The following is a 23162-nucleotide window of genomic DNA, read 5'->3' on the forward strand; positions in this document are numbered from 1 at the left end:
GGCTGCAGATACGTTTCCTCTACTGTTGAGAAACAGTAGCTGTGTATCACGGCCACAGATGTGCAAAGTGTCACTTGTTGGCTCTGCTTTACCATCATGATGACGAGGGCGCTAACGTAGCTGTGTTTCTGCAGCAGATGCCCGAAGACAACGAGGCCACTGGGGCCTGAAGGAGCAGGCGAGGTCTCTGTCAGACTCCTGGAGACTTCCTCACTCTTGTCCGCCATCCCTTCGTCATTTTCTGCCTCTAATGTGGAAGAAAAAGCAATAAAAGCAATAAAACTTAAAAATTTAAATTGGATGGATTTTCAGGCGTTATGTTTGCACATCTTGTTTCGTCTCTTAAGGTTGGGGGTCTTTTCATGACTGAATGAAGAGTAGGCTAGAGTTAAGAGGCTTAAAAAAATAAAACATTTATCAGAAAATGTTTCTTTGCACAGTCCTGAACGCATCCCTTCTTCCTGAGACAGTGTATTTCTTGATCTGGGATTACCAGGCAGAGGAGAGTCGCTGTCTTCGTGAAGAGACGGAGAGTAACAGTTTACGTATCCGGCTTCCTCCACCAGACACCCAAGATTGTTGCTGTGGACGTTCTGCCAGGAACCTTTAGTCATCAAAACCATTGACTGGAAGAACAAAAAGAGATTCTCCTATGAGATTAATTAAAACATTTGTAGACTTTTTAAACAACTGAGCAGTGCAATCAAATTACCTATCAGTACAGCTTACTGGTAGACATATTGAAATCTCTCCAATTGACAAGAGTTCAGGTGAACCAGTCTCTTCCATTGGGACAGCAACAGGATTCCACCTTTACAACGTTTCTATATATGAACATTTTCTTGCCACTGAACGTTACACAGTCAGTATTATTTTATACTTAAAAACAACTTAAACAAACTTGGGAAGAACAGTCACTTGGGCTCTGAAATCACAGAGGATACTGTGTGCTCTATAAAAACAAACACCACCACTTTTTGCAGGAGAGCTTCCTGAAATGGGTCTTCATTTAAAAGCAGCTGCATCTAAACATTACATCTCGATGTGTAACACAAAGCATCAGATCCACTGGTCTAAGGCATTCTGCCGCAATATTAAACAAATGGAAACTGGTTCTTTGGGGTGATAAATCACATTCCTATGTCAGGCACTCTGATACAGGAGTATGGATTTTGTGGCTGTCAGGAGAATGACACTTGCCTGACTGCATTGTGTTAAACATTCAGGCTAATGGTGGGAGCCTGACAGTGTGAGGTTGTTTATCAGGGCTTGACCCGTTAGCTCTAGTGAATGAAACTCTTAATGCTGCAGGATACAAAGACAATTTGGGCAATTTTATGGTCCTGGATGAAATGAACATGAGACGGCACTGCCCTGACGTCAACCCGATGAACACCTTGGGGCTGAATGAGGCCTGAGCCTACGAGGCAGGCTGTGTTGTCCAGCATCAGTGTCTGACCTCACAAATGCTCCTAAACCTTGTGGAATACATTAACAATAGAGTTGAAGCTGCTGTTTTAGTTGCAAAAACTGAGCTAACACTGTATCAGAGTAAAGAATAACATACCAGTATGTATCATGTGTGTGTGAAGGCAAACCTTCACATACTTTTGGCAATGAAGCCTATATAGTAAACCCACAACAGAACTGTTTACCTCGTCAGGCAGATAGGTTTCTTCATCTGTGCTGCTCAAGAGCTAAGAGAGACATTTGTGAGTTATTGGAGTGACATTGGCCATATGAGCATAATTCTGTTTGTCATACATTTTCATAAAGAACAACTACCATTACAGGCTGAAACTTTTTTATTTTACAACACAGCATTACTTAAAAGGCAAATAGTGATGTTTACATGTCACCTCTTGCCTGTCTCCTGTGATGTAGATGACTCTGGAAAAGCTCGGAGGAACTTCAGGGCTTTCTAATGGGCTGTCAGATTTGTCAACATCAGCAGTATCCTGACATGGAAAGAAGCTATTAAACACTAATAAACTACTGATGTGATGTAAATATTGTTTATGATCCAGCAGTGGTAAAAAAAAAAAATCAATACTCAATATGTAATATTGATAACCAGCAAACATGAAATTGAACGACAGAGGAAAGAGGCTGGGAAAGCAGCAACTCATGCATGCATAAACCTGGAACTTAACCACAGCTGTCCCTCACATCGTCACAGTCCTCCTCTGTGATCTGGACCCATTTGTGCATCAGAGCCACCAGCGTGTAGTAGAGCAGCAGAAGGACGAAGGGGTTGACAAAGTCAGGCCAGCAGACGTGTGGATGCAGACCAAGACTGTGGGGCATTGAACTGTTGGTTCGGATAACTCCCGTCATACCAAACAACCTGGATGGAGACGGAAGAACGACAGGATGGAGGAAAAGGAAACCAGGTTACAGAATGAGGGGAAATCTTGTGACTTGTTCAGTTGAATTGACAAAAGATGGGGGGAAATTAGGCAAAGTGAATATTTATGAAAGAGGGGGACTTAAAGCAATTTGAAAGAAGTGTGGATTAATCCAAAACAAACAGAGTTAAAAGTTTCATCCTCTGTTTAAATTCTAAATCGTGGATAAAGATTTTTCTAAATCAGATTTTAAAATGAGGTAAAACAGCTGCAGATTTTGCACCATATTGTTATGGAGGGCAAGGGGGATTTAAGTCTCAATGCAGAAAAATATACAAATATATAAAAAAGGTTTTGTGTGATGCTGTGGGCCTGTTTCCCTTTCACAGACCCTCAAAGCTCTCTTTGCTTGTAGAAAGCAGTCATTTCTTGATCTCTGCAAATTAAAGCTCAGATCTTTCTATATATTTTGGTGTGCGATTATTCCTGCTGTCCTAAAAGGTGAATTTATTTTGCATATTTTTAAACTTATCTACCAGGGGTGCCAATAAATTTTGAGAAGGCTATTTTTAGTTCTTAATGCCTGCTGATGACAAGTTAAATTCCAGTAAAAGCAATAAGACATTGTTTAATAACATTGGCATAAGAGAAAACGTTGAATCTGATTGTTATTTTATTTTCTGACCTGGTGAGAGCAAGTACCATCTGAGAGAACGGAGTTCCATCTTAAAGCAGTTTGTCACATGTAATTGAAATGCATTTGTCAGAATTACATTATTTATGTTTGTTTAACATGACAACTTAATAAATTCAATATATTTGTGTGGATAAACTTCATTTGAGTACTTGTAATAAATTAACTAATTGCTTTAAAAGTTGGATCACCTGTTGTTTATTTTTCAGTGTATGAAATCAATCAAAGTAATTATTTTATCTTTCTAAAGTGGGTTTTTTCCCCTATGCTCAGTTACTTAAGACAAGGTTGAATGACAAATGCACCTCGACATACAAAAAAGAAACACTTTCCCCCTGATTTTATCCTCAAACTCACATTTGTGTGATCTTTTTTAATCACGTTTACCTCGCGTAAACATCATCTGGTGGGATGAGCTGCTGGGACAGGGGCAGCTGGTAGAGGTACAGAGCCAGCAGGTGTCCTCCGCTGAAGATGGCCATCATCACACACAGGGAGCTGAAAAGCAGCATGCTAATGGAGCGACTGAATATCCACCACCATACCAGTCCTAAAAACACCCCAAAGTACACTCCTGAGGTGAGGGAAGGCAGTACGATGCCTGTAGACACATGGACACAGATTGGGAAAAAAGAAAAGAGGGGAATTATACAAAACCCCCAATCAGGGGCCGTTGACCTTTGGTGCAAGTCTTCTCTCTCTCACAACCCGGTACCAAATAAAGACCACTAGAGCCAAAAAAAATCCCTAAAAAAACTAGAAAATAATGAAATTTCATTCTTATAATCTATTACAGGGGTGGGCAATTAATTTCTTCAGGGGGCCGCATGAAAAATCTGAAATATGTTGGAGGGCCGATCCAGCAATGACTCAAATTTAATCTTGACTCATTATTCATTTTCTCATACCTCTTGTTGTAATAAAATATTTAAATCATATTCTTTTGTTAAGAAGAATATTCAGTAAATATTAATAAAAATTAATTTGTGGTTTGGCTGAAGTGAGAATTAATACTATCAAATTAATAGTTTAAAAAAATATCACATGTGAATTTATTTTTAACTTTTTAATCTCTCCACAATTGAAATGGTGTGTGTTATATTAATCAACTGATCAACTGCATATATGAGCAATAAATGGTTTTAAGTGTTGGAAAAAGCCTGACGAACCTGCAGTGCTGCAACTTGAAGGACTAACACAAAAGTACCTCCAATCAGATGCAAATGAATGGGAAAAGAAGGAACAGGATAGAGAGGCAGAGGCCGATATCTGGAGCCAAGAGTCGCACGATGTTTGCTGTGTCAACCGAACTGAATCTGAAAAATAATATAAATAAATCACAGCAAAAACACAGCTGACTAATGAAGCTATCTCACCGCAACGGACTGTAAGTGTATGGGCAAGACTGCGAGGTTTTGGAAAATAAAATGAGTTTAGATTTATGGTAAAGTCCATTCTGAAAATTTATCCATCCAGGTTCATACAAAAATAAAATGTTATGACTCGCTTAACTAGTGTGGTGAAGAAGCACCCTCTTTTTTTCCTCTGGTGTGTAAACAGCACTAACACACGAGCGAGGAATGACTTGTAGTTTGCAAAGCTTCTGATTTTCTGTCTTTCTGTTGATCTTTTATGCTGCTCTTGCTTACGTGTCCTGGGTATAGTGTGTGTGTGTGTGTGTGTGTGTGTGTGTGTGTGTGTGTGTGTGTGTGTGTGTGTGTGTGTGTGTGTGTGTGTGTGTGTGTGTGTGTGTGTGTGTGTGTGTGTTGTGACAATTGCTGTATTGAGCTGCTGTCTGTTTTCACTGGGACACTCTAAATCTCCAGAGCCTTTATATCCAGATTAAATAAAGGTCAATATAAAATAAAAGCTGTAGTGCAGCAAGACAAGCTGATGTAAGCATTAAGTGCATTGTACGCAATAAGCACTCCTTGGAGATATGAGTACCATTAAAAACCGGAATGATCCGTTAAATTTTTTTGTTTCGGTATCTGTGACCTTTATGACCTTTTTTATCCTCCCTTTGCTAGAATGACAATTTTCACATAAAGTCCAGTGATGCAGCACATGGAGAAGCTTGAACGTATGTGGGTTTATCATGGTTATCAGAAAATCATCGTAAACCATTACAGAGTTTCACGTGTAACGTCAAGACTGATGGACAGCTGAGGCATTTTAAACATACCTGGCAATTAATTAGTCTAATTATTTTGTGTGGGGTTTGTTTTTTACTTGTTTTTTTGTTTGTTTTAAAATAGCAAAAGCAGAGGCATTCTGGCTTCATCAGTCCATTATGCAATTCTTCTGATTTTTATTCGCGCCTCCCCAATCCAAACATCATATTGTGAGGGTGAAGGTGGTAATGTTGGTAGGAGTTCATCTTATAACCAGTGGGTTGCTGGTTCAAATCCCCCTTCAGTTCGTTTCGATTTTTGTGTCATTGGGCAAGACATAACGGAAAATGGACCACAGCAAGTCCTCCAGTTAGCTTAACCAAAGAACAAAATAATCTACAATTAAAATTCATAAGAGTTTAAACTTGAATATTTCCACATTCGAAAACAGATCACATGCAGCAGATCACATTTTAGTCTGCAGCAACACAGCTGCAGACAAAAATGTGAGGAAAAGAAGGAAGAGAATCTGAGACTTTTTTGTGGGAAACATTTAGTTTGTCATTTTGTTGTCAGATTTGCTGCTCTAATAAATATACCCATTCGTGTTCGGCTACTTTACCTTTAATGTAACATAGAAAAACATGAAGTTCACGAGAGTAAACGATACAAAATAAAAGACACAACCGCTTTGAAATTACAAGTGTCAAGCACTTCATACCTCACAATTCCTAAGTGGTAAAGGACATCTTCCCAGATCCCAGCAACTGTTAAAAACAAAGGAAATGTTGAAGAGAGCACAACTTAGGAAAACTGTTTCATCTAAAGGTCAGTAGTAACAGCATGGGATCCATGTGTTTGCCTATTTTTGCTGTTCTTGTGTTTTAGTTTCATTTCCAGGATATATGGCATTTTAAAAATGTGCTAAGACAAGTAACAAGTAGATTTTTTACCATGTGGAGGGAAGTAGCTGAAGGGGATCTGCATGAAGCATTGAAGGGTCAGGAAGGTTACGCTAACGTAGATTATTAACCGAATAAACTGGCCCGTTTTACCTAAAGAGAGCAAAAGAAGAAGAACACAAGTTTTGTTTTATTTTATCTTAGTGCTTTGCAAAATATCCTAATATTTTCTACTTATGCTATTCTGTGTTTAGTTCAGTCCATCTTCACATCAACTTTGACCACCTTCAGTGTAATACAAAAGCATCTCCACAACATGATGCTGCCACCGCCGTGCTTCAATGTCAGGATGGTGTATTCAAGGTGATGTGCTGTGTTCTGCCACATGCTGCAGAGTATTTGAATGCAGATTAAAAACAAAAGATCAAAGTTGGTGTCATAACCATAGCAGCATATAACAACTGATGGTAACATGATTGTGCTATGAAATGGCACTATGTGCCTGGAAAATACATAAAACCGCCCCTTTATCAATCAATCAATCAATCAAACTTTATTTGTATAGCACATTTCAACAGCAAGGCATTTCAAAGTGCTTTACATCAAATCAAACACAAAAACACAATGCAACATAGAATCAACAATAAAAACACAACATAGTCAGATTCCGTCAATAAATTTGCAATTGATTACGTTTTGAATACAACTCTAAACAAGTGGGTTTTTAGTTGAGATTTAAAGGAAGTCAGTGTTTCAGCTGTTTTAAATATTACACACAGGTAAATGATTATTACTAATTAAGGGACTTAATAATCCCACTCTTTTTAGATTTGTTTAGACTTACATCCCTCTAAAATACATTAAAGCTTTTAGTTGTGACCAAAACTGAAAAGGTTTGAGGGGTGTGAATATTCTTGTGATTACTGTATGTTTCATTATGAAACTGAATGCCTTTTTTTTTTTTTACTAACTAAAACATTTCTCAGAAAGTGTCTACGATCATACACAGTTATTTGTGGTAAGTCGATTTTTGCTTTAAGCTATCAAATACGAATATAAAATTTAAAAATAAACCTTTATAGTTGAACCATCCATCACTGCGTTTACATTCCAGATGACCTTGTGAATTAATTGCATTTAAGACCACATTACATGTCAAAAAACAAGTAGTGGTGCAATAGATTTTGGCTGAAAATCCAGATAAATGAAACCATTCCTTATCGATTTTCTGGAGTTTCACTCTTGCGATCAAAACGTTAGAGAAGACAAATAGCTGACGCAGCTCAACTGCAGCTGAGCCAGCAGATGTGCTGTTGATGTTCACCATTTTTACTAAAAGCATTGTTTCACTTAAACCTCTCTGCTTACACAGATACCCACGCACGCTCCGTGAATTATAGGTGGGCCCGCAAATAAAACACATTGTGCACACACGGGATGAACACACATTTCATCACTTAGTCCAGGATCGAATTATGGAGAGCAAAATATATGGGATCTGTGGGGCTGAAAGGCAATCAGGGTTTTTTTTTTTTGTTTTTTGTTTTTTTCAGTGACGGTGGAGATAGAAGATCGCTGACATCACATCTTTTAATTCTTTGCTGTAATTGCAAGGCTATGCATAATTGATTCGGTCACTCCTACCACTTCCCCCTCACTCCTTTACAAAGTACTTTGAGGGAGGGGCAACGGTGCTTTAATTCATCTGTTTGCGGCGATCGATACGAGGAACACGCATGACCTGACCTATTAAATCTGCTTCAGAAGACAAGTCCATGTTTAAGGTTTATTATAACACAGTTATGAGGGAGCAAGTGTTAAAGTTCAAACCGGTAACTGTGCTGTATCGTTGTATTTATGCATACGCTCACTGTGCATTGAGGTTTTTATGCTGCAGAGTTTATTCTTTTAACCTAAGTGTTGGGTTTCTCCTGTTAGGACAGAAATTTAAAAAAATAAAAAATTTATCAGATATTCGGCCAACAACTGTGACTCAGTCTACCAGGTCATTTTTCACAGAGCGATTTTTTAAATTTTTTTTAACTCCACAACCGTCTGATCTCTGAAACTTTGTCACAAAATGAAATAAGACGTTAGATGGTAAATTGTATGCATGGCATATAATGCTAACTCAGTGGGTTGTGTTAATATTAACTGTGTTAATAACTTAGCTGATGCTGCCAATAAAGTTTGTTTTCTTCAAATAATCTTAGCTGCTAAGTTGGCAGCACAAGCCTAATAAACTATTTAAATGCACGCCATTTAGTTGACTTTATTAAATTAAAAGTACTCAAACTGAATCTGTTCTCACTAGTAGGATAATAGATGCCGACAGATACTAACGGCTTACAATCTCATTGTTATTTCTGGTGCTGTACGTCCATGTTGTCGAGCCTGAAGGCCGTATCAGTTCAGCTGCTCCATCTCTTCTGAACGGGGTAAAGTGTTAGATGTCAGTCGTGCAGCAGCTGCAAACATGGTCTATTCCTGGACTTTCCAGATGTCAGAGTTGTTTGAAGATGACCTGAGCTCTCCCAAATCAGTGTGTGATGGCAGATTGAGTCAGCACACGTCCAGTCAGAGGAATTCACATATTGCTTACCACAAATTTAAGATGTTTTAGAAAAAAAAGTCACACTACTTATTTGTACTATTTTTCATTGACTGCATCACGACTAACCTATAGCTTTATAAAGGAAACGTGTCCATAAAACTACAAATTTTTAATCATCAGCCTGTAAACGCTTACACAAAGTATAAAGATGGATATTTAACAAGGAAGATTCAACACTACAGACCTCATAAAACGAAGGCCATTAAAAGTGAGCGCTTTAAAATAACTTATCTCAAATGGACACAAAACACAAAAGCTTCAAATAATAACTTTGTACGTAGAAGCATTACATACAAATTGACATGTTTACACCATTACATAATTTTGGACATATTTTCATTTTATGAGCTTCTGGACACACCCATGTTGAAAGCCGCCAGCCATGTTTAACCAAATTACTAAAAAGCAACATTTTAAATGATGTGAAGGCAGTAAGAGGGTCTCATCTGACGCTTTCAGAGAATAAATAATGGAGAAAATGATTCAAACTATTCAAAACTCTGTGTACAGACCTGAAGCTGGACTGAGTCTACTTTGAATCAGCTTTATGTCATTGAATATATCAGATGAAACATCGGACCTGCTTGGAATCCCATATTTTAATCCAAATGCTACATTTGAAGCCACTCTTGATTAAAATGACCATGGGTGTTTGTGCAAGAATTAGACTTGTTTTGATGAAATTCCTAATTCAGACATGAATAATTGAAACTGGGGAAAAGATGCACCACATCTCAAACACAACCTGAGTCAGAGGAGCTTCTCTCACCTTTTAGGGAGACCAGGTTCGGGTTCGGCAGCAGTGGTACGGTGAGCAGAAACACAAAGTACACCACAGAGAGGCCATTATAGCGAAAAGAAGAAGCTGAGGAGAAAAGAAAACAGAACTGATGAGTTGGATAGAAGTGGTCCAGCAAGGCCTATCGGAGCAGCCTTTTATCTAGTAGCTACACAGACCCATTAGGGTGTTTTGGGTGGAAACTCCTTTTAGAATAATAATAAAAATTTAAAAAAAACACCTGAAATTGACCAAATAGCTCTGGAATTTAGTCAAGAAATAACAAGCAGAAATGTAAAACAAATACATGTCCAAAGAATGAGTAAATCACAAAAATAGACTAACCCAAACATTTTAGTAAGAGTAATAAAAGTCTGGATGCTGTGTGTGATCCTGAGTCGTTTCTGGCTGGAGGAATGCTGATACTCTTCAAAAAGAGCTGAAACAATTACACCCCTACCATTTTGAACTGGCTCAAATATTTACATTTCAAAACCCATAATAAAAGCTAAGTTATTTCCAATAAAACAATAAGTAAAATAAAAGTAATTTAAAGCACCTTAAGAAATAAAAGAAGCCCAAAAAAGTCTGATGTTCATAGAAAGAGAGTTGAAGATGAAGCTATAAACTAAAATCACTTAGACTGTAGTATAAAGTTATTGCTTTTCCAGAGCCATCATTTTATAACCGTTAAGACTTTTCAATTGCAAACTTTCAATCTTTCTTTTTGTGTTTTCTCAACGCCTCATATCTGAATTCCTCACCAGCTCACCTCAGAAAGATCTTTATATGATCGAGCTTACACCATTAACTAGCATCTCAGGTTGGAAGTTAAAACCTTAAACAGCCAAAAATGCAGTAATTTAAGCAAAACAACAACAACAACAAAAAAACACTCACCGATCAGCAGAAGCAGAGGTAGTAATAAGTTATAAAGTATCCCAACCACAAGTTCCCCTGCCATGCTGATTCCGGTAGATTCCTTCAGACATAAAACACTCGGAAAATAAGTGCTTCAGGAAGGTGGACGGAAAAATCCAACCGTCTCACTCATTTCGAAGAAGAAAATGAACCTCCGTCAAAGCATCCTCTGAAACCGCTTTTAAAAAGTGAGACGCCCTCAAACAGTAACAGGAATGGTAAAACGGGAGCCCAGAAATAGGCAGGACTCAGAGTGGAAAACCTTGACTTTATGATGCTGGTACTGATGGTGACTCCCTTTTGCTCTTTGCCCGTGTCTCTGTCACACCCTCCCCTCCCTCCCTCACCTCTCTCATATTGTGTGCTGCATCTCTTATACTCATATTGCAGATAATTTCACACAGGAGGAAAGCCTCTGTTTTCACCAGACAGAAAAAGTCTGCTTCCATGGTTAAATAAAAGCACTTAAAACCGCGTACTTATTGAACATCCTTCATGGGCGCCTTTTATAGAAATGATGTGTATCCACAAAGCGGGTGTTCCTGGTTTCAGTTCTGTTGAGAACGATGTTGCTGGCCAGACAGACATTGACAAACAGCTGTATTTGTTTTCTTATGGACCCTCGCGCTGCCTCATCATATTTGCACTATAGGTTGAAGGGAAGTGTATCTAATATTCATGGCTGTGAGGCCATTAATGCACTGGTGTGACTACAGAGGAATAATCACTGTATGCAGGCTGAGACAATCAATAACATAAATTTTATGTCAAGAATAAAATACATATCACAAGATCATGTCGCATTAAAATATATATGGTTTTTTTTCTAGTAAATATATCACATTTGGAGTTGATTTTTTATTAGTAAACTGTTTGGTGCCAAACATTTGACTGAAGCATTTTTACCATACTTTTTTTTGTTGTTAGTTAGTTTAACAATGTAACGAGACTTTTAGTGAGTACTCTGTGACTTTCCCTGGGAAAACAATCAATATATTTTTGGTTTTATATTTAAGTCTTTAAACTGCATCTTAAGGCAATTTTACTTTTAGAAGTTATTTTCTTAAAAAAAAAAAAAAAACACTATCAGATTTCTCCATTGAACTTAAAATGAAGAATTAAACTTGCTTAGAAGATTTTGAGGTGTACTTGGAAAAAAATGGAAATTATCTGTGACCCTCCATCTTGGAGTGAGACAAAGGCTGCCCTCTAGTGTTCAATAGGCCTAACAGCATGAGCACCATTGATCTTTGCTGTTTTTATTCTGAAAACGGAGGGCTGCACAGTGGCTAGAGCTGTTGCATTGTAGCAAGAAGGTCATGGGTTCGATTCCCGGCCCAGGGTCTTTCTGCATGGAGTTTGCATGTTCTCCCTGTGCATGTGTGGGTTCTCTCCAGGCACTCCGGCTGAGATCCCACCGAGGATCAATTAACCTAACATGACTGTTAGATTAATTGGTCTCTCTAAATTCTCAGAGGAAGCTTGTTTGCCAGTGGAAGTGCATCAGGTCTGCGCAGAAAAATTCCCTTGACTTTTTATTTTATTTAATTTTTTTAAAATCTAGTTGTTGGGAGAAAAGAAGAGATTTCAATTTGAAGACTTAGGAGCTCGAGTTGGAGTCTGTGGCTTCAACAATTTGAAGCTTGACCATCGTGACAGTTTGAGCCAGGATTTTCATGTGAGCTCTTTGTTCTTGTTAAGAGCCTTGCAGCAAAGTTTTCACTGAACTGAAGGAAACCAAGAGCTCTTTTCATTTATACATCCATCCATCCATCCATTTTCTTTACACCCTTCTTCCCTAAATGGGGTCGGGAGGGTTGCTGGTTCCAATCTCCAGCTGCGTCCCGGGCGAGAGGCGGGGTTCACCCTGGACAGGTCGCCAGTCTGTCGCAGGGCAACACAAAGACATACAAGACAAACAACACACTCACACACACACTCACACCTAGGGAGAATTTTAGAGAAACCAATTAACCTGACAGTCATGTTTTTGGACTGTGGGAGGAAGCCGGAGAACCCGGAGAGAACCCACGCATACACAAGGAGAACATGCAAACTCCATGCAGAAAGATCCCCGGCCGGGAATCGAACCCAGGACCTTCTTGCTGCAAGGCAACAGCTCTACCAACTGCTCCACTGTGCAGCCCCCTTCATTTATACATGTGAAATTTAATTAAAACAGTCTAGACGAGAGAAAATTAAGCACGAATATCCATCTGGGGTTCATGTTTTCCCACCAGCCTTCTTCTAGGAATATTTTTGAATTGCTAAACAATTTCAGATAAGTTGCTTTGAGCGACCTTTCAATATGTATCAATTGGTCAAAAACAGCTAAATTCCTTAAGTGTGTCTTGATGGCAGAGTTCAAATGTCCAATCTGTTGCCTGATGATGGGAACCATGCTCTCTGGAGCAATGATTGGACAACTTAGTCTGTCTGAGAGTTCATCAGAAAGGGCTTACAGAATTAAAGGGGCAGTGCAGTTGAATACAGTGATAGGAGTCACTGTGAGACTTATTAATCAGGACCTGTCCAAATTGGTGTATCAATGGCAAAAAAAAAAAACACAACAAAGGCCTAACACAAGGATAAACTCCACTTAACTGAAATAAATTATGTAAAGAGGGCACAACTTTTTTAAAAATTAATAAAAACAACAATAATAACAAGCTCACAAACTTTAGTTCTTTTTACGTCAGTGATTTTTCTATATAAACTTCCCAATCAGCAGTGATTTGATATGGTTGTGGTTGTCTGGCGTGGTGGTTGAGGTTGTACAGTTTGTTTATTGTGCTTTTACAATGCCAGTCACCCAGTATTTGTATTTATTCCCATTCAAATCGCAGAGGATGCAAAGTGGGGTGTGGCGGTTTGAGGAAGGAGGAAGTGACATTTCAGTAAAATCGTCTGCACGGTCAGACAAACGGGTAAGGTTTGGGTCCAGTGATCCCCCCTTGCAAAGGGAGTTGTTCAACTTTTGTGTCTCAGATCTATTTACATTTATTAAAATTGTTTGTTTAGACTTTGTTAATATCTGGGAAGTAACACGCATTGTCCCAATTCAAAAAGAAAAACAGAATGATGATTTTTTTAATACCAGCTGCAGCTGCAATACCACTGAAAGAGTGGTCAGTCTCTTCCTATGCCTTATGTGATGTCATCAAAGGCATGTGCTCCTGGGAGCCTGTTTTGGGAAAGCTAGGTTTTTTTTATGTCGATTACATAAGGAATGACAATAAAAGAACTAGAAAAAGTGGCCAAGACATGTTCTGTAGGTGGCAAACTACATGATAATCATGATTATAAATTTTTCAGAAAAGTCTCATAGTAGCTTTAACACATCTTTATTCCCAGTTTATTCCTGTAAGCTCGCGGCATTTAATTACCCGCTGTTTGGATGTAAATCCGCTTCAGGCCGCTGACCCTTGGTCAGCAGGGATCCCACCCTGTTACGGTCCTTTCTCTTCGAAGAGGGCGCCGTTTTCTGCGCACGGCCGTGCCGCTGACGCAGCTCCGCGCCCCGGCCATGTGACGAAGCGCAGCGGCCTCTCTTCTCCGCCTCTCTCGGTCCTTCCTTCCCAGGGTTCAATGAGCGCCGTGTGGCCCCACCCCGCGTCTCTTCAGCGCCGTCTGCCTCTTCAGTGTAGCCTACCATTCTCGGAGGACGAGAAAGGGAGAAAATAATAATAACAACCCCCGAAGACTCGCTTCTTGGGACCGTGTTTCACCTTCCTCGTCCAGCGCGCACCCCCACCTCGTCCCCCGGAGAGGAGCGGCCTTTCACGGTGGGAATGTGCCGCTACAAGAGCCCCGCGTCCTATTTTTTCTGAATGTAAATGCACATGTAAGAGTGTCAAGCCTGTGGCGTGTTTACCCTCCTCGGATTCAAGGGGGTGAAGATTTGTAAATATCTTTTTGTGTGACAGTCTGTAGGTGTGTAAACATTTAGAGGCCGTGTAAAAACTGAAGCCTGACAGCGGGGGTTGATTTTTTTTATTTTTTTTTTTTCACCTGCAAGAAACGTGGATACATTTCGAAGGATTCTCGGATCTTGGTCACGTTTTCTCTTTCTTTTCTTTAACCCACTCTTTTTCTTAAATCGGGGTTTTCTCATTGGGGGATTCATCTGGAATCTCAGAAAATAAACAGTATATCGGTGCGCAGTTTTAGAGGCTCGGTGGTGATGTGAAGGACTGATAACACATTTCTGCAACAAAAGAGAGGGAGGGAGGGAGACAGCGAGAGAGAGAGAGAAGGCCCTTTGGAGGAGAAAATACAGCAAGGAACAGCCATCACAAATAAGGAGGACAAATTGGGGGTCTCGTTTCGGAGTTAGAGGTGGCAACGGAAAGACAACCGCAGCGAGTTTGGAGCTCGATTTGATGCGGAGAAGGAGCCGGATGACGACGGGAGGAAGAAGAATATCATACATGTAGCTCGTTTGGGTATACATATTATTTCCCTTCCTGCTGATCTCCTAGGTGGGTACCCGACCAAAGACAGCCATCGGGGAGCGAGAAAAATCCACAAACAAACAGTGCAAGTCTACACCTTTGGACATGTTTCTCGTCAAAGACGACGCGGAGACGAGCAGCGCCTCAGCCCGGCCGAGCCTTTCGGACGCGCCGAGTTCAGCTCCTTGTCACGGGCAGCAGTGAGACGCAAGACCCCGGCTTTCGGAGATGCAAATTAGGCTCTTTTCGCTGCCTCCTTTCGAGGTGAAATCTCGCTTTTTGATGTCGTAACGGACGCTGTGGATTATAATTACCTACCAATTTGTCGAGGAGGGGAGTTAATAAGAAGAAAAACAAACACTAAAGTGAATGCAAGGAGGGGGAATAAAAAGGAGGATTGAAAGCTAACTGAGAAGGCGGCCTCCGTGTCGTCAGCAGCAGTATCCTGCCCTTTTTCTGACAGCAAAATACGCTTTATGCAGACATTACCTATTCAGAATTAAACTACGGACAGTTTTCCAAACTATAGCTGTGTAAATGTGTGTTACATTGTTGCCAAATCCGAGGGTCAAGCGAGGGACCTAGACAATTTTTACTTATTTATTTTCGTTTCTACATACTCTCCCTCCCTCCACTTCTACTTCTTCCACTCCTCTTCCTCCTCCCCTAGACCCCCATTTTTTTCTTTTTTTTTTCTTGCGGGAAGATGGGTTGTTTGGGCAACAGTAAGACCGAAGACCAGAGAAATGAGGAGAAGGCACAAAGAGAAGCAAACAAAAAGATTGAGAAGCAGCTCCAAAAGGACAAACAGATCTACAGAGCAACGCACAGACTACTACTTTTAGGTGAGTTTGGTTGACACCTTTTGGTTTTTTACCTCCTATCCCTGTTTATTAGCTCTATAGATATTTGCTTTATTATTTAATCCATTGCCTTTTCAAATCAGAACCAACTTTATTGGCAAAGATTCTGTGCACAAAGAAGAAATTCGTCTTTGGTTTCACAGCCTTCAGCTGTAAACTTTAACTTTTTAAGCCTTTTTGCCACAATATTACTTTGTTGTACCTGCCAGGAAAATTAGTGTGGGGGGAAAAAAACATATTTGTACCCCTTCACATTTTATATCTCGCTGCACTAAAAAGTTGAATCCATACATAGATACACCAGTTTTTCCATCAAGTCCTCTTATCCACCAATTTTTATCCATCATGTCGTCACCTGTCCTCCCATGTAATTCATTCATTCATCCATCTATCTACTTTCCTGTTTCTTTATCATCCATTCTTCTCTGTCCTTTTGCCTATCCATCTATCTATCTGCCCATCATTTATCCATCAAAAGAAACACAATATTGGGAAAACATTACATTTCAAAATCAATAATACTTCACTGATATTAACCTCCTGCTTTTTTCCCCTCCAACATCTAATTTTTCCTCTGCCAGGCTCTTTTGGTCTTTGTAATTAGAATCTGTTTCAGTTCTAAATGTCCATCCAATTTGCCAAATATGTATTTGGAAAGTTGAGTTTTGATTCATGGCACTTGAATTGTTATAGCTTACCATTTATTGCCTCCAAGTAGTCCTTTGCATCCCCAAGCTTGGTGTTGATGTCCCATCCATACCTCTTTTCTTTCACGATGCCTGTACTTTTCAAGTTTCACCTTTAGAGTCTGAACCCCGTAAAAACAGCCACTGTAAATTTGGAGTGAACATTTTTATGTATACTTTAAGAATAGACTGGAAGGAGCTATGAACTCCAGCAGAGTCTGGAAAGGTTCGTAAACACTCTGGAGCCCTGCAAGTGTTTTCATGCCCAAAATGGTTTTATGTAAGTCTGGACTTTGCAAAACTACTGGGATGTATGAACCAGTAAGCTGGTAAATGTAAAATGCTCCCACATTTTACAACTCTACACTGAAACATTGTTATCAGACCGAAGCTCTATATTTAGTCAGATTTCTATAAACACATGCAACCTATAATTTCAATAAAGATAAAGTGTTATCCGTGCAATGTCATCATGAAATAGTTTTGGGCCACAGGATATCCAGTTTATTGCTTTTGTACAGACAAGACGTACTTGACAGTCAGTTTTCAGTCCAGTTGTACCCCTGCTAAAACATGGATCTGTTGCACATCATTTGTATGGCAGCTGAATCCAGCTCATATGTTTCTTGCATTTAGCTTCACATGTAGCAAATTGCAACGTTTTTTGATACAAAGAATATTTATTGAATGTTTATGCTATGTTGGTACTTTCACAAAGAGCAAAATTGAAATATGAATAAGCATGTCCAGAATATGGTTTGGGGACATATTCTCTGGGTGGGGGGTTTCTATGTTCTCTAGCAAAAAAGACGGTTATGAATGGAGAAAGTAAAAACTGTTCTCATTTATGATGTGTATCGAGCATAAAGACTTATTTTGTTTTTTGTGTTTCGCGCGGTGAATTGACAAACTGTACAAACTACCTCACATTAGTGATTATTATAGCTTATACAGGCCAATTTTGACCAATTTCTGGACGTATCATGAAGCCTTTCATTTTTTTCATTCATGTCTGCACTGGTTTTCCTAGCAAACCACTGGTTTTCCGAGCAAACCACTGGTTTTCCTAGCAAACCAGTTCCATATGATCTGTTGCAACCCAGTTTTAGTTTTTTCTAAAATACGTTCTGGGTTCTCAAACGCGCTCACACGTCTTTAATGTGACGTATTTGTTAAGAATTATTGCAAGTTGTTTGGCAATAAGTATTAAAGTACAAGTATTATATTTAGTAAAAATATCAAAATCTTTAGATTCCACAATATTTGACTGAATGCACTGTTTGTCAGTATTATCCCTACATTGATATTATATAATATTTAATTGCTGTTTTATGTTACAAAGAACTTGCTCTTGCAAAAAAAAACAAGGTTTTAATGCAAAGGTAACAAATCTGCCATGCTTTTATCTACTTTAAGATTAATAAATTAATGATCTTCCTAAAAACTTTGAATTCCCTCGAAATTTCCGTATATTTTCCTGGTAATCAAGTCTTCTTTTCACTTTACAAAAATCATACTTTATACCTTTAATTGTGCTAAATTATGAAAGAACTTGAGTTTAACCCAATCATAAGCCTTTAATTTCTAGAACATCTTTTGATTTAATCCCAGAACAATAAGGTTTTCACCTGCAAATAAAATAACTTGTGGTTTACTAGATACTTCACTCTTATCAATAATATTGAATTGAAAAGGTTTAGGTGCCAACACTAAACCTTGTAGGACTCCATATTGAATTGCGTCTGTTAACCCAGACACCCAGCTTTATTTGTCAACCATTTTTAGTGCCTATAATCCAATCAGCCAATCATTTTACACACCTTTTTAAAAATCATTCTAAAATCTTATTGAAAATTCAGACTGAAACTGCCTTTTTATTTATTTATTCATTTTTTATTTTTTTTTACTTTGTAAAGGTCTTTAAAATTTTTAAAAAGGAATGGCATGTGTCTATAATTGTCAAAATGATGCTTATCTCAATTTTTAAAGAACAGAAGAAACCCTAATCCTTTCTGGAAAAAAAGCAAGAAAGGTATTTGTCTGTTCGAAGCATTTAATCACCACGAGAATGACTAAAACGTGTAGCTGAATTCATGCAACCATTAATTTCTGAGATAGCATTTCATCTTAAATGGGGAAAAAATACAAGGGGGTGAAAGGTGTCATATTTCTTTTGTTTAAAGTAACAGAAAATAGACTCTGCGTGTTCTGATGCTTCACTTTTGGGAGAAATAGATTTATTAAGTATATTACTTGTTGACTCGCATTCCATTAATCAATATATTAAACATACACAAGTATGTTTAACAATTAAAGGTTGACTATTTTTGGAACAACTATACTGTATAGTTTTTGTAATGCATATATTGTATATATACATATTTTATATTGTCAGTGTTAGCAGTTCATTCTAAATGCATTTAGTTACATTACAGCAGATTTGTTTCAAGTGTGTAGTTGCTGTCATATTTTTGTTCTTTAACAAGTCTAGAACAGTATTGTATATTGACAGCTGATCATTTTCAGTCGAGGTAATGGTGAACATAATTTCACTTTACATGAGTATACCCAGAAGTGTGAAGTGCCACGTAAAGGGGAGAGAGGAGGAGTTTTGGGGAAATGAGATCCAGCCTTTGATTTATTGATCTCTTTCTCTTTTTTGCGGTTGTTTTCAGGCCTCATAGTTTTCACAGTTGAGACGCTGCTTCCTCCCTGCATGGCCTTCTGGGATGTTGCTTTAGGAAACATTGTCAGCAGTGTGACTGCCATTGCATAAGGCCAAAAAGGCAGCACTGTGATGGACTTTTTAGCCTGTTGCTCTCAGACTGAAGGCCTGTCGGCATGAAAACATGCTGCAATTGTGTTTTATTGTATTTTAAAGTAGCTTCTGATCCTAATTAAAGCAATTTAGTGTACTTTTTAGAGTTGATGTGTGCACTTTTTGTTACAGAATATTTAGATTTATTGGTTTAAAGTGGAAAAAAAGATTATTTTAGCACTTGGGTCCAAAAATCCCACAGTAAAAGCTACCTCAGAAAGTCTAGAATCAGCTGTGGTGATTTTCCTAGTCAGAATACACACGTGAGGAAAATAGACCTAGAATTGTTTTGGGGAGTTATTGAAAATTGAAATATGTGAATGTCTGAAAAATAAATGTTTATTTGTTTCCATGTAGATGATGTCATATAAATCTGATTTCCAACATGATTACGGATGTTTTTACATAGCTCAGCTGCTTTATTAGCTGATTTCCAGAGCCCAAAAATAAGACTTCAGAAACCAAAAAGGGCCATTTCCCTTTCAGATCAGGACTTCTACTGGATCCATGCTGTTCCAGACAGAGCCTGTCTAGATCCTAAAAAAAGCATAGATGTTAGTGTTTTTAATATCAGCTAATGAAATAAAGAAAATCTAAACTGTGTGTAGAAGAATTTGTATTTATTTGGATAATTTAGTCCTTGATTTTGACATAATGGCTGCACAGTGGCGCAGTTGTTAGAGCTGTTGCCTTGCAGCAAGAAGGTCCTGGGTTCGATTCCCGGCCCGGGGTCTTTCTGCATGGAGTTTGCATGTTCTCCCTGTGCATGCGTGGGTTCTCTCTGGGTTCTCCGGCTTCCTCCCACAGTCCAAAAACATGACTGTCAGGTTAATTGGTTTCTCTAAATTCTCCCTAGGTGTGAGTGTGTGTGTGAATGGTTGTGTGTCCTGTATGTCTCTGTGTTGCCCTGTGACAGACTGGCGACCTGTCCAGGGTGAACCCACCTCTCACCCGGAACGTAGCTGGAGATTGGCACCAGCAACCCTCCCGACCCCATTAGGGACAAGGGTGAACAGAAAATGGATGGATGGATGGATTTTGGCATATAGAGACTATAAATTGGTGCAAATAAGTAGAAAAATTCCCCCTTTTTTTCTTTCTAATCAGAAGACAAAAGGCCTTTTTCATGATTTGAGGAATGTACAATACATCTGAATTATAAGTATATGTTTTCTCATCAAATATCCAGAATGTGGTTGGAAAGATTATTGAAATGAGAGTAGAATGCAAAGTATAGAGTTTTGAAATGAGAACTGCCTAATAAATATAATTTGGCAAGTTATTGTTTTGTTTTTTTCCCAGGAAGGGAATGGGTAAAGTTTGAGTTTGAAATTTACACTACCAAAACCTTAATAGGTCAGTATGTAGTATTTAATTAAATGTTCATGTATGTGTGAGTTTTTACTTATTTTCTAAATTTGATCACGTTGTGTAGATTGATGCGCTCTGCTCTCTCTAAAAATTATAATGTTTGATTAGTTTGTTTCCAGTGAGAAGGGATCACGTTTGACAAGCTTATATTTTTCTCATGGAGGAAGTTGTGGCGACATTAGAACAGTGGGACAAGAACCAAAATAATGATGTGTACCATTAAAGTTGGTTCCCTGTTTTTCTTTTTCTAGTAACTACATAGACATCCATGGCATTATCAGCTTATCTTTTGTGCATATATACATTTATACGCGGATATGGCTCTTTACTGTGGTCTGCAAAAACAGAGAATGTAAGGGTCTCGCTAAAGTTACATGTAGTGCAGCCAACAGCCTGTGGTGGGTTTTTTCCCCGTTCTGTTTAGTTTGGTTTTTAATTTGCCCATTCGTAAAGTAGTCAGTATCCAGGGATTGACTAGAGCTGATTAAACCATTAGCAGGATTTTAATCCCTGTTTTTAAGGAGCATGTTTCATCTCAACATTTGAGATTTGGATTATTGCGACCCGGCCCCCTGCACTCAAAATACACCATTCTTTTGTGCTGAATTATTTTAGCCTTGATTTATGAATGTATGCATTCCAGGAGTTTCAAGTTGAACCATCCCTCCTCCTGCCATCCACCCGGAGTGGTCTGAGGGGGTGAGAGGCGGGATGCGCCTCAAACACATTGCCACCCCGTCAGAAATCCTTCATTGTGTTATTTATTAGTGTTTTATTTACAGTTAGTAATTTTAGTGAGTGTAATGAAGAAAGTTATGCCTGTTTATGTGGTTCTGCTTTGGTGCAACAAATCAAATCAGCAGCATTGCATCCTGTTCCTGTTTGAAGGTCGCGTTTTTCTGCCTTGCAGATCAAGGACTTATTGATAAGCCCACATTGGTCACATCGGGCAGAAATGATCAGGGAACCTGCCCATTACAACCACCACCGAGTCCCAAACTTGATTGGATTTCTGGCGCTGGCTTTGAATGTCAACTAAAACGGATTACGTGAACTACAAGTATTTTTATGTTATAATTTTAGACTAGCAAATGTTTAACAGCACTTTGAGCAGCATCAGTTCTATTTTTGCTTAAATACACAAATTTCCTTAAGTGTATCAGCAAATTTAATTATGAAAAATTAAATTAAAACTTTGTGTTTTTGTCGTTTTGTTCTGTTACTGGTAATTATGTTTTCCTCTGATGACCTCTGACCTCTCAGTAAAAACACATAGCTAATTCTTGCTGTTGTAGCCTGGTCTGAAGCAGTCTACCTCAGCAGAATGAACCTCAGTGATCACTTCTGTGATTCTGGTTTTGTTAAACAAAATCAAGGATGGTTTAGGCCTGAAAACTCTGAAAATCTGGAGTTAATCCATCATCAATGACATTTACAAAAAGCGATGTGCAGGAAAAACATTGGTCAGCCCAAGAAGACCTGCAACCTGGTTCTTCTGTACATTATGCAGGTCATTCCTCACTTGGCTGTGCTTTCTGCAGGGCCGACATTACAGAGCAGGAGATGTGAGTTTCGTTCTGACAGTAGGGACCTGCCGATGCACCGTCAACATCCCAGCAGGACCGCGTGGCGTTCATTTGAGTTTGTTGTCAAACATAAGCAGAACACTAATAGTCGCCAATACTCACTCTGGCAAGACTTTGACTTGTCTGTAAGACTCATGTATTAGCAGGAATACTTTTTTTATATTGTCAATAATTTAGCTGTTCACTGTGGCCATTCACCACCTTTACACTACAGATCAGTGGTTCAGGATTTTGAGAATTTTGGATTTTGGGTTTCCCAGTTTCTAGCCTGGCCAGTTGCCTTCCTACGCAATTCTACTGGATTGTCACCAACCTTCAGTGGTCCGCTCTTGGGTTTAGTCCAATTTTTTTTCTTTTGTGCTATTTTTTGCATGCCATTTTGTGACTCCTGGTTATTTTTCTTGAAAAGTCCAAAGTCATGATTCAGTCTGAACACAAAAATAGTTGAGTATGTGGACTTAAGGCAGGACTTGTCCAAACTCTTATACAAAACCAAAAAGTTATAGTTGACGGTGCATTTTCCTTTAATAAAATTAAAAGCTTAAACAATTCAAGCATCTGTGTTGATCTTTAGAAAGGGGCTTTTTTAAAGATGTATAGGGTTTTTTTGGTTTCTTTTTAATACAAAATACCTTTTTTTTTTTTTTTTTTCCCTCAGGGGCTGGTGAGTCAGGAAAGAGCACCATCGTGAAACAGATGAGGATCCTGCATGTCAACGGCTTCAATGCAGAGTGAGTACGATTCACAAACGAGCCATACCTGCGGTTCACTTAAGATCACGGCGCATCGAGATGTCTGGGCCGAATATTCTCTCTTTTTGTTCAAAATTACAAAGCAACCTAAACATAAATAAATTAGTTTTTTTTATATGTATAAAAACTATCAACTTTTTTTGTATTTTTGATTAAAACCTCAGTTTTTAAGTGGCCTCCTAAGTCAACAAAATGTAACATGCCAGAAAGTAGAGCTGATTATACGCAGTTGTACGTTATATAAACAGCTATTTTAAGTAA

The 23162-nt window shown here is 38.7% G+C and overlaps 2 protein-coding genes across 2 annotated transcripts in view; one reads left to right on the forward strand and one right to left on the reverse strand.

Moving 5' to 3' along the window:
- Positions 1 to 14026, reverse strand: part of si:dkey-11f4.7 (piezo-type mechanosensitive ion channel component 2) — a 39548-nt gene extending 25522 nt beyond the window's left edge. The window contains exons 1-10 of the mRNA XM_044130119.1: positions 13864 to 14026; positions 13758 to 13799; positions 9442 to 9537; positions 6110 to 6211; positions 3430 to 3643; positions 2170 to 2347; positions 1860 to 1958; positions 1656 to 1697; positions 494 to 626; positions 93 to 247 (exon numbers count right to left, since the gene is read on the reverse strand). Coding sequence (XP_043986054.1) covers positions 93 to 247; positions 494 to 626; positions 1656 to 1697; positions 1860 to 1958; positions 2170 to 2347; positions 3430 to 3643; positions 6110 to 6211; positions 9442 to 9537; positions 13758 to 13799; positions 13864 to 14026 — 1224 coding nt within the window. The remainder of the gene's footprint in view (positions 1 to 92; positions 248 to 493; positions 627 to 1655; positions 1698 to 1859; positions 1959 to 2169; positions 2348 to 3429; positions 3644 to 6109; positions 6212 to 9441; positions 9538 to 13757; positions 13800 to 13863) is intronic.
- The window catches only part of gnas (GNAS complex locus), a 31347-nt gene continuing 22089 nt past the window's right edge, over positions 13905 to 23162 (forward strand). Inside the window, exons 1-2 of the mRNA XM_044132115.1 lie at positions 13905 to 15670; positions 22808 to 22880. Coding sequence (XP_043988050.1) covers positions 15532 to 15670; positions 22808 to 22880 — 212 coding nt within the window. The 5' untranslated portion in view covers positions 13905 to 15531. The remainder of the gene's footprint in view (positions 15671 to 22807; positions 22881 to 23162) is intronic.

The sequence above is a fragment of the Gambusia affinis genome, linkage group LG01 (genome assembly GCF_019740435.1).
Source record: "Gambusia affinis linkage group LG01, SWU_Gaff_1.0, whole genome shotgun sequence".
Classification (NCBI taxonomy): Eukaryota; Metazoa; Chordata; class Actinopteri; order Cyprinodontiformes; family Poeciliidae; genus Gambusia; species Gambusia affinis.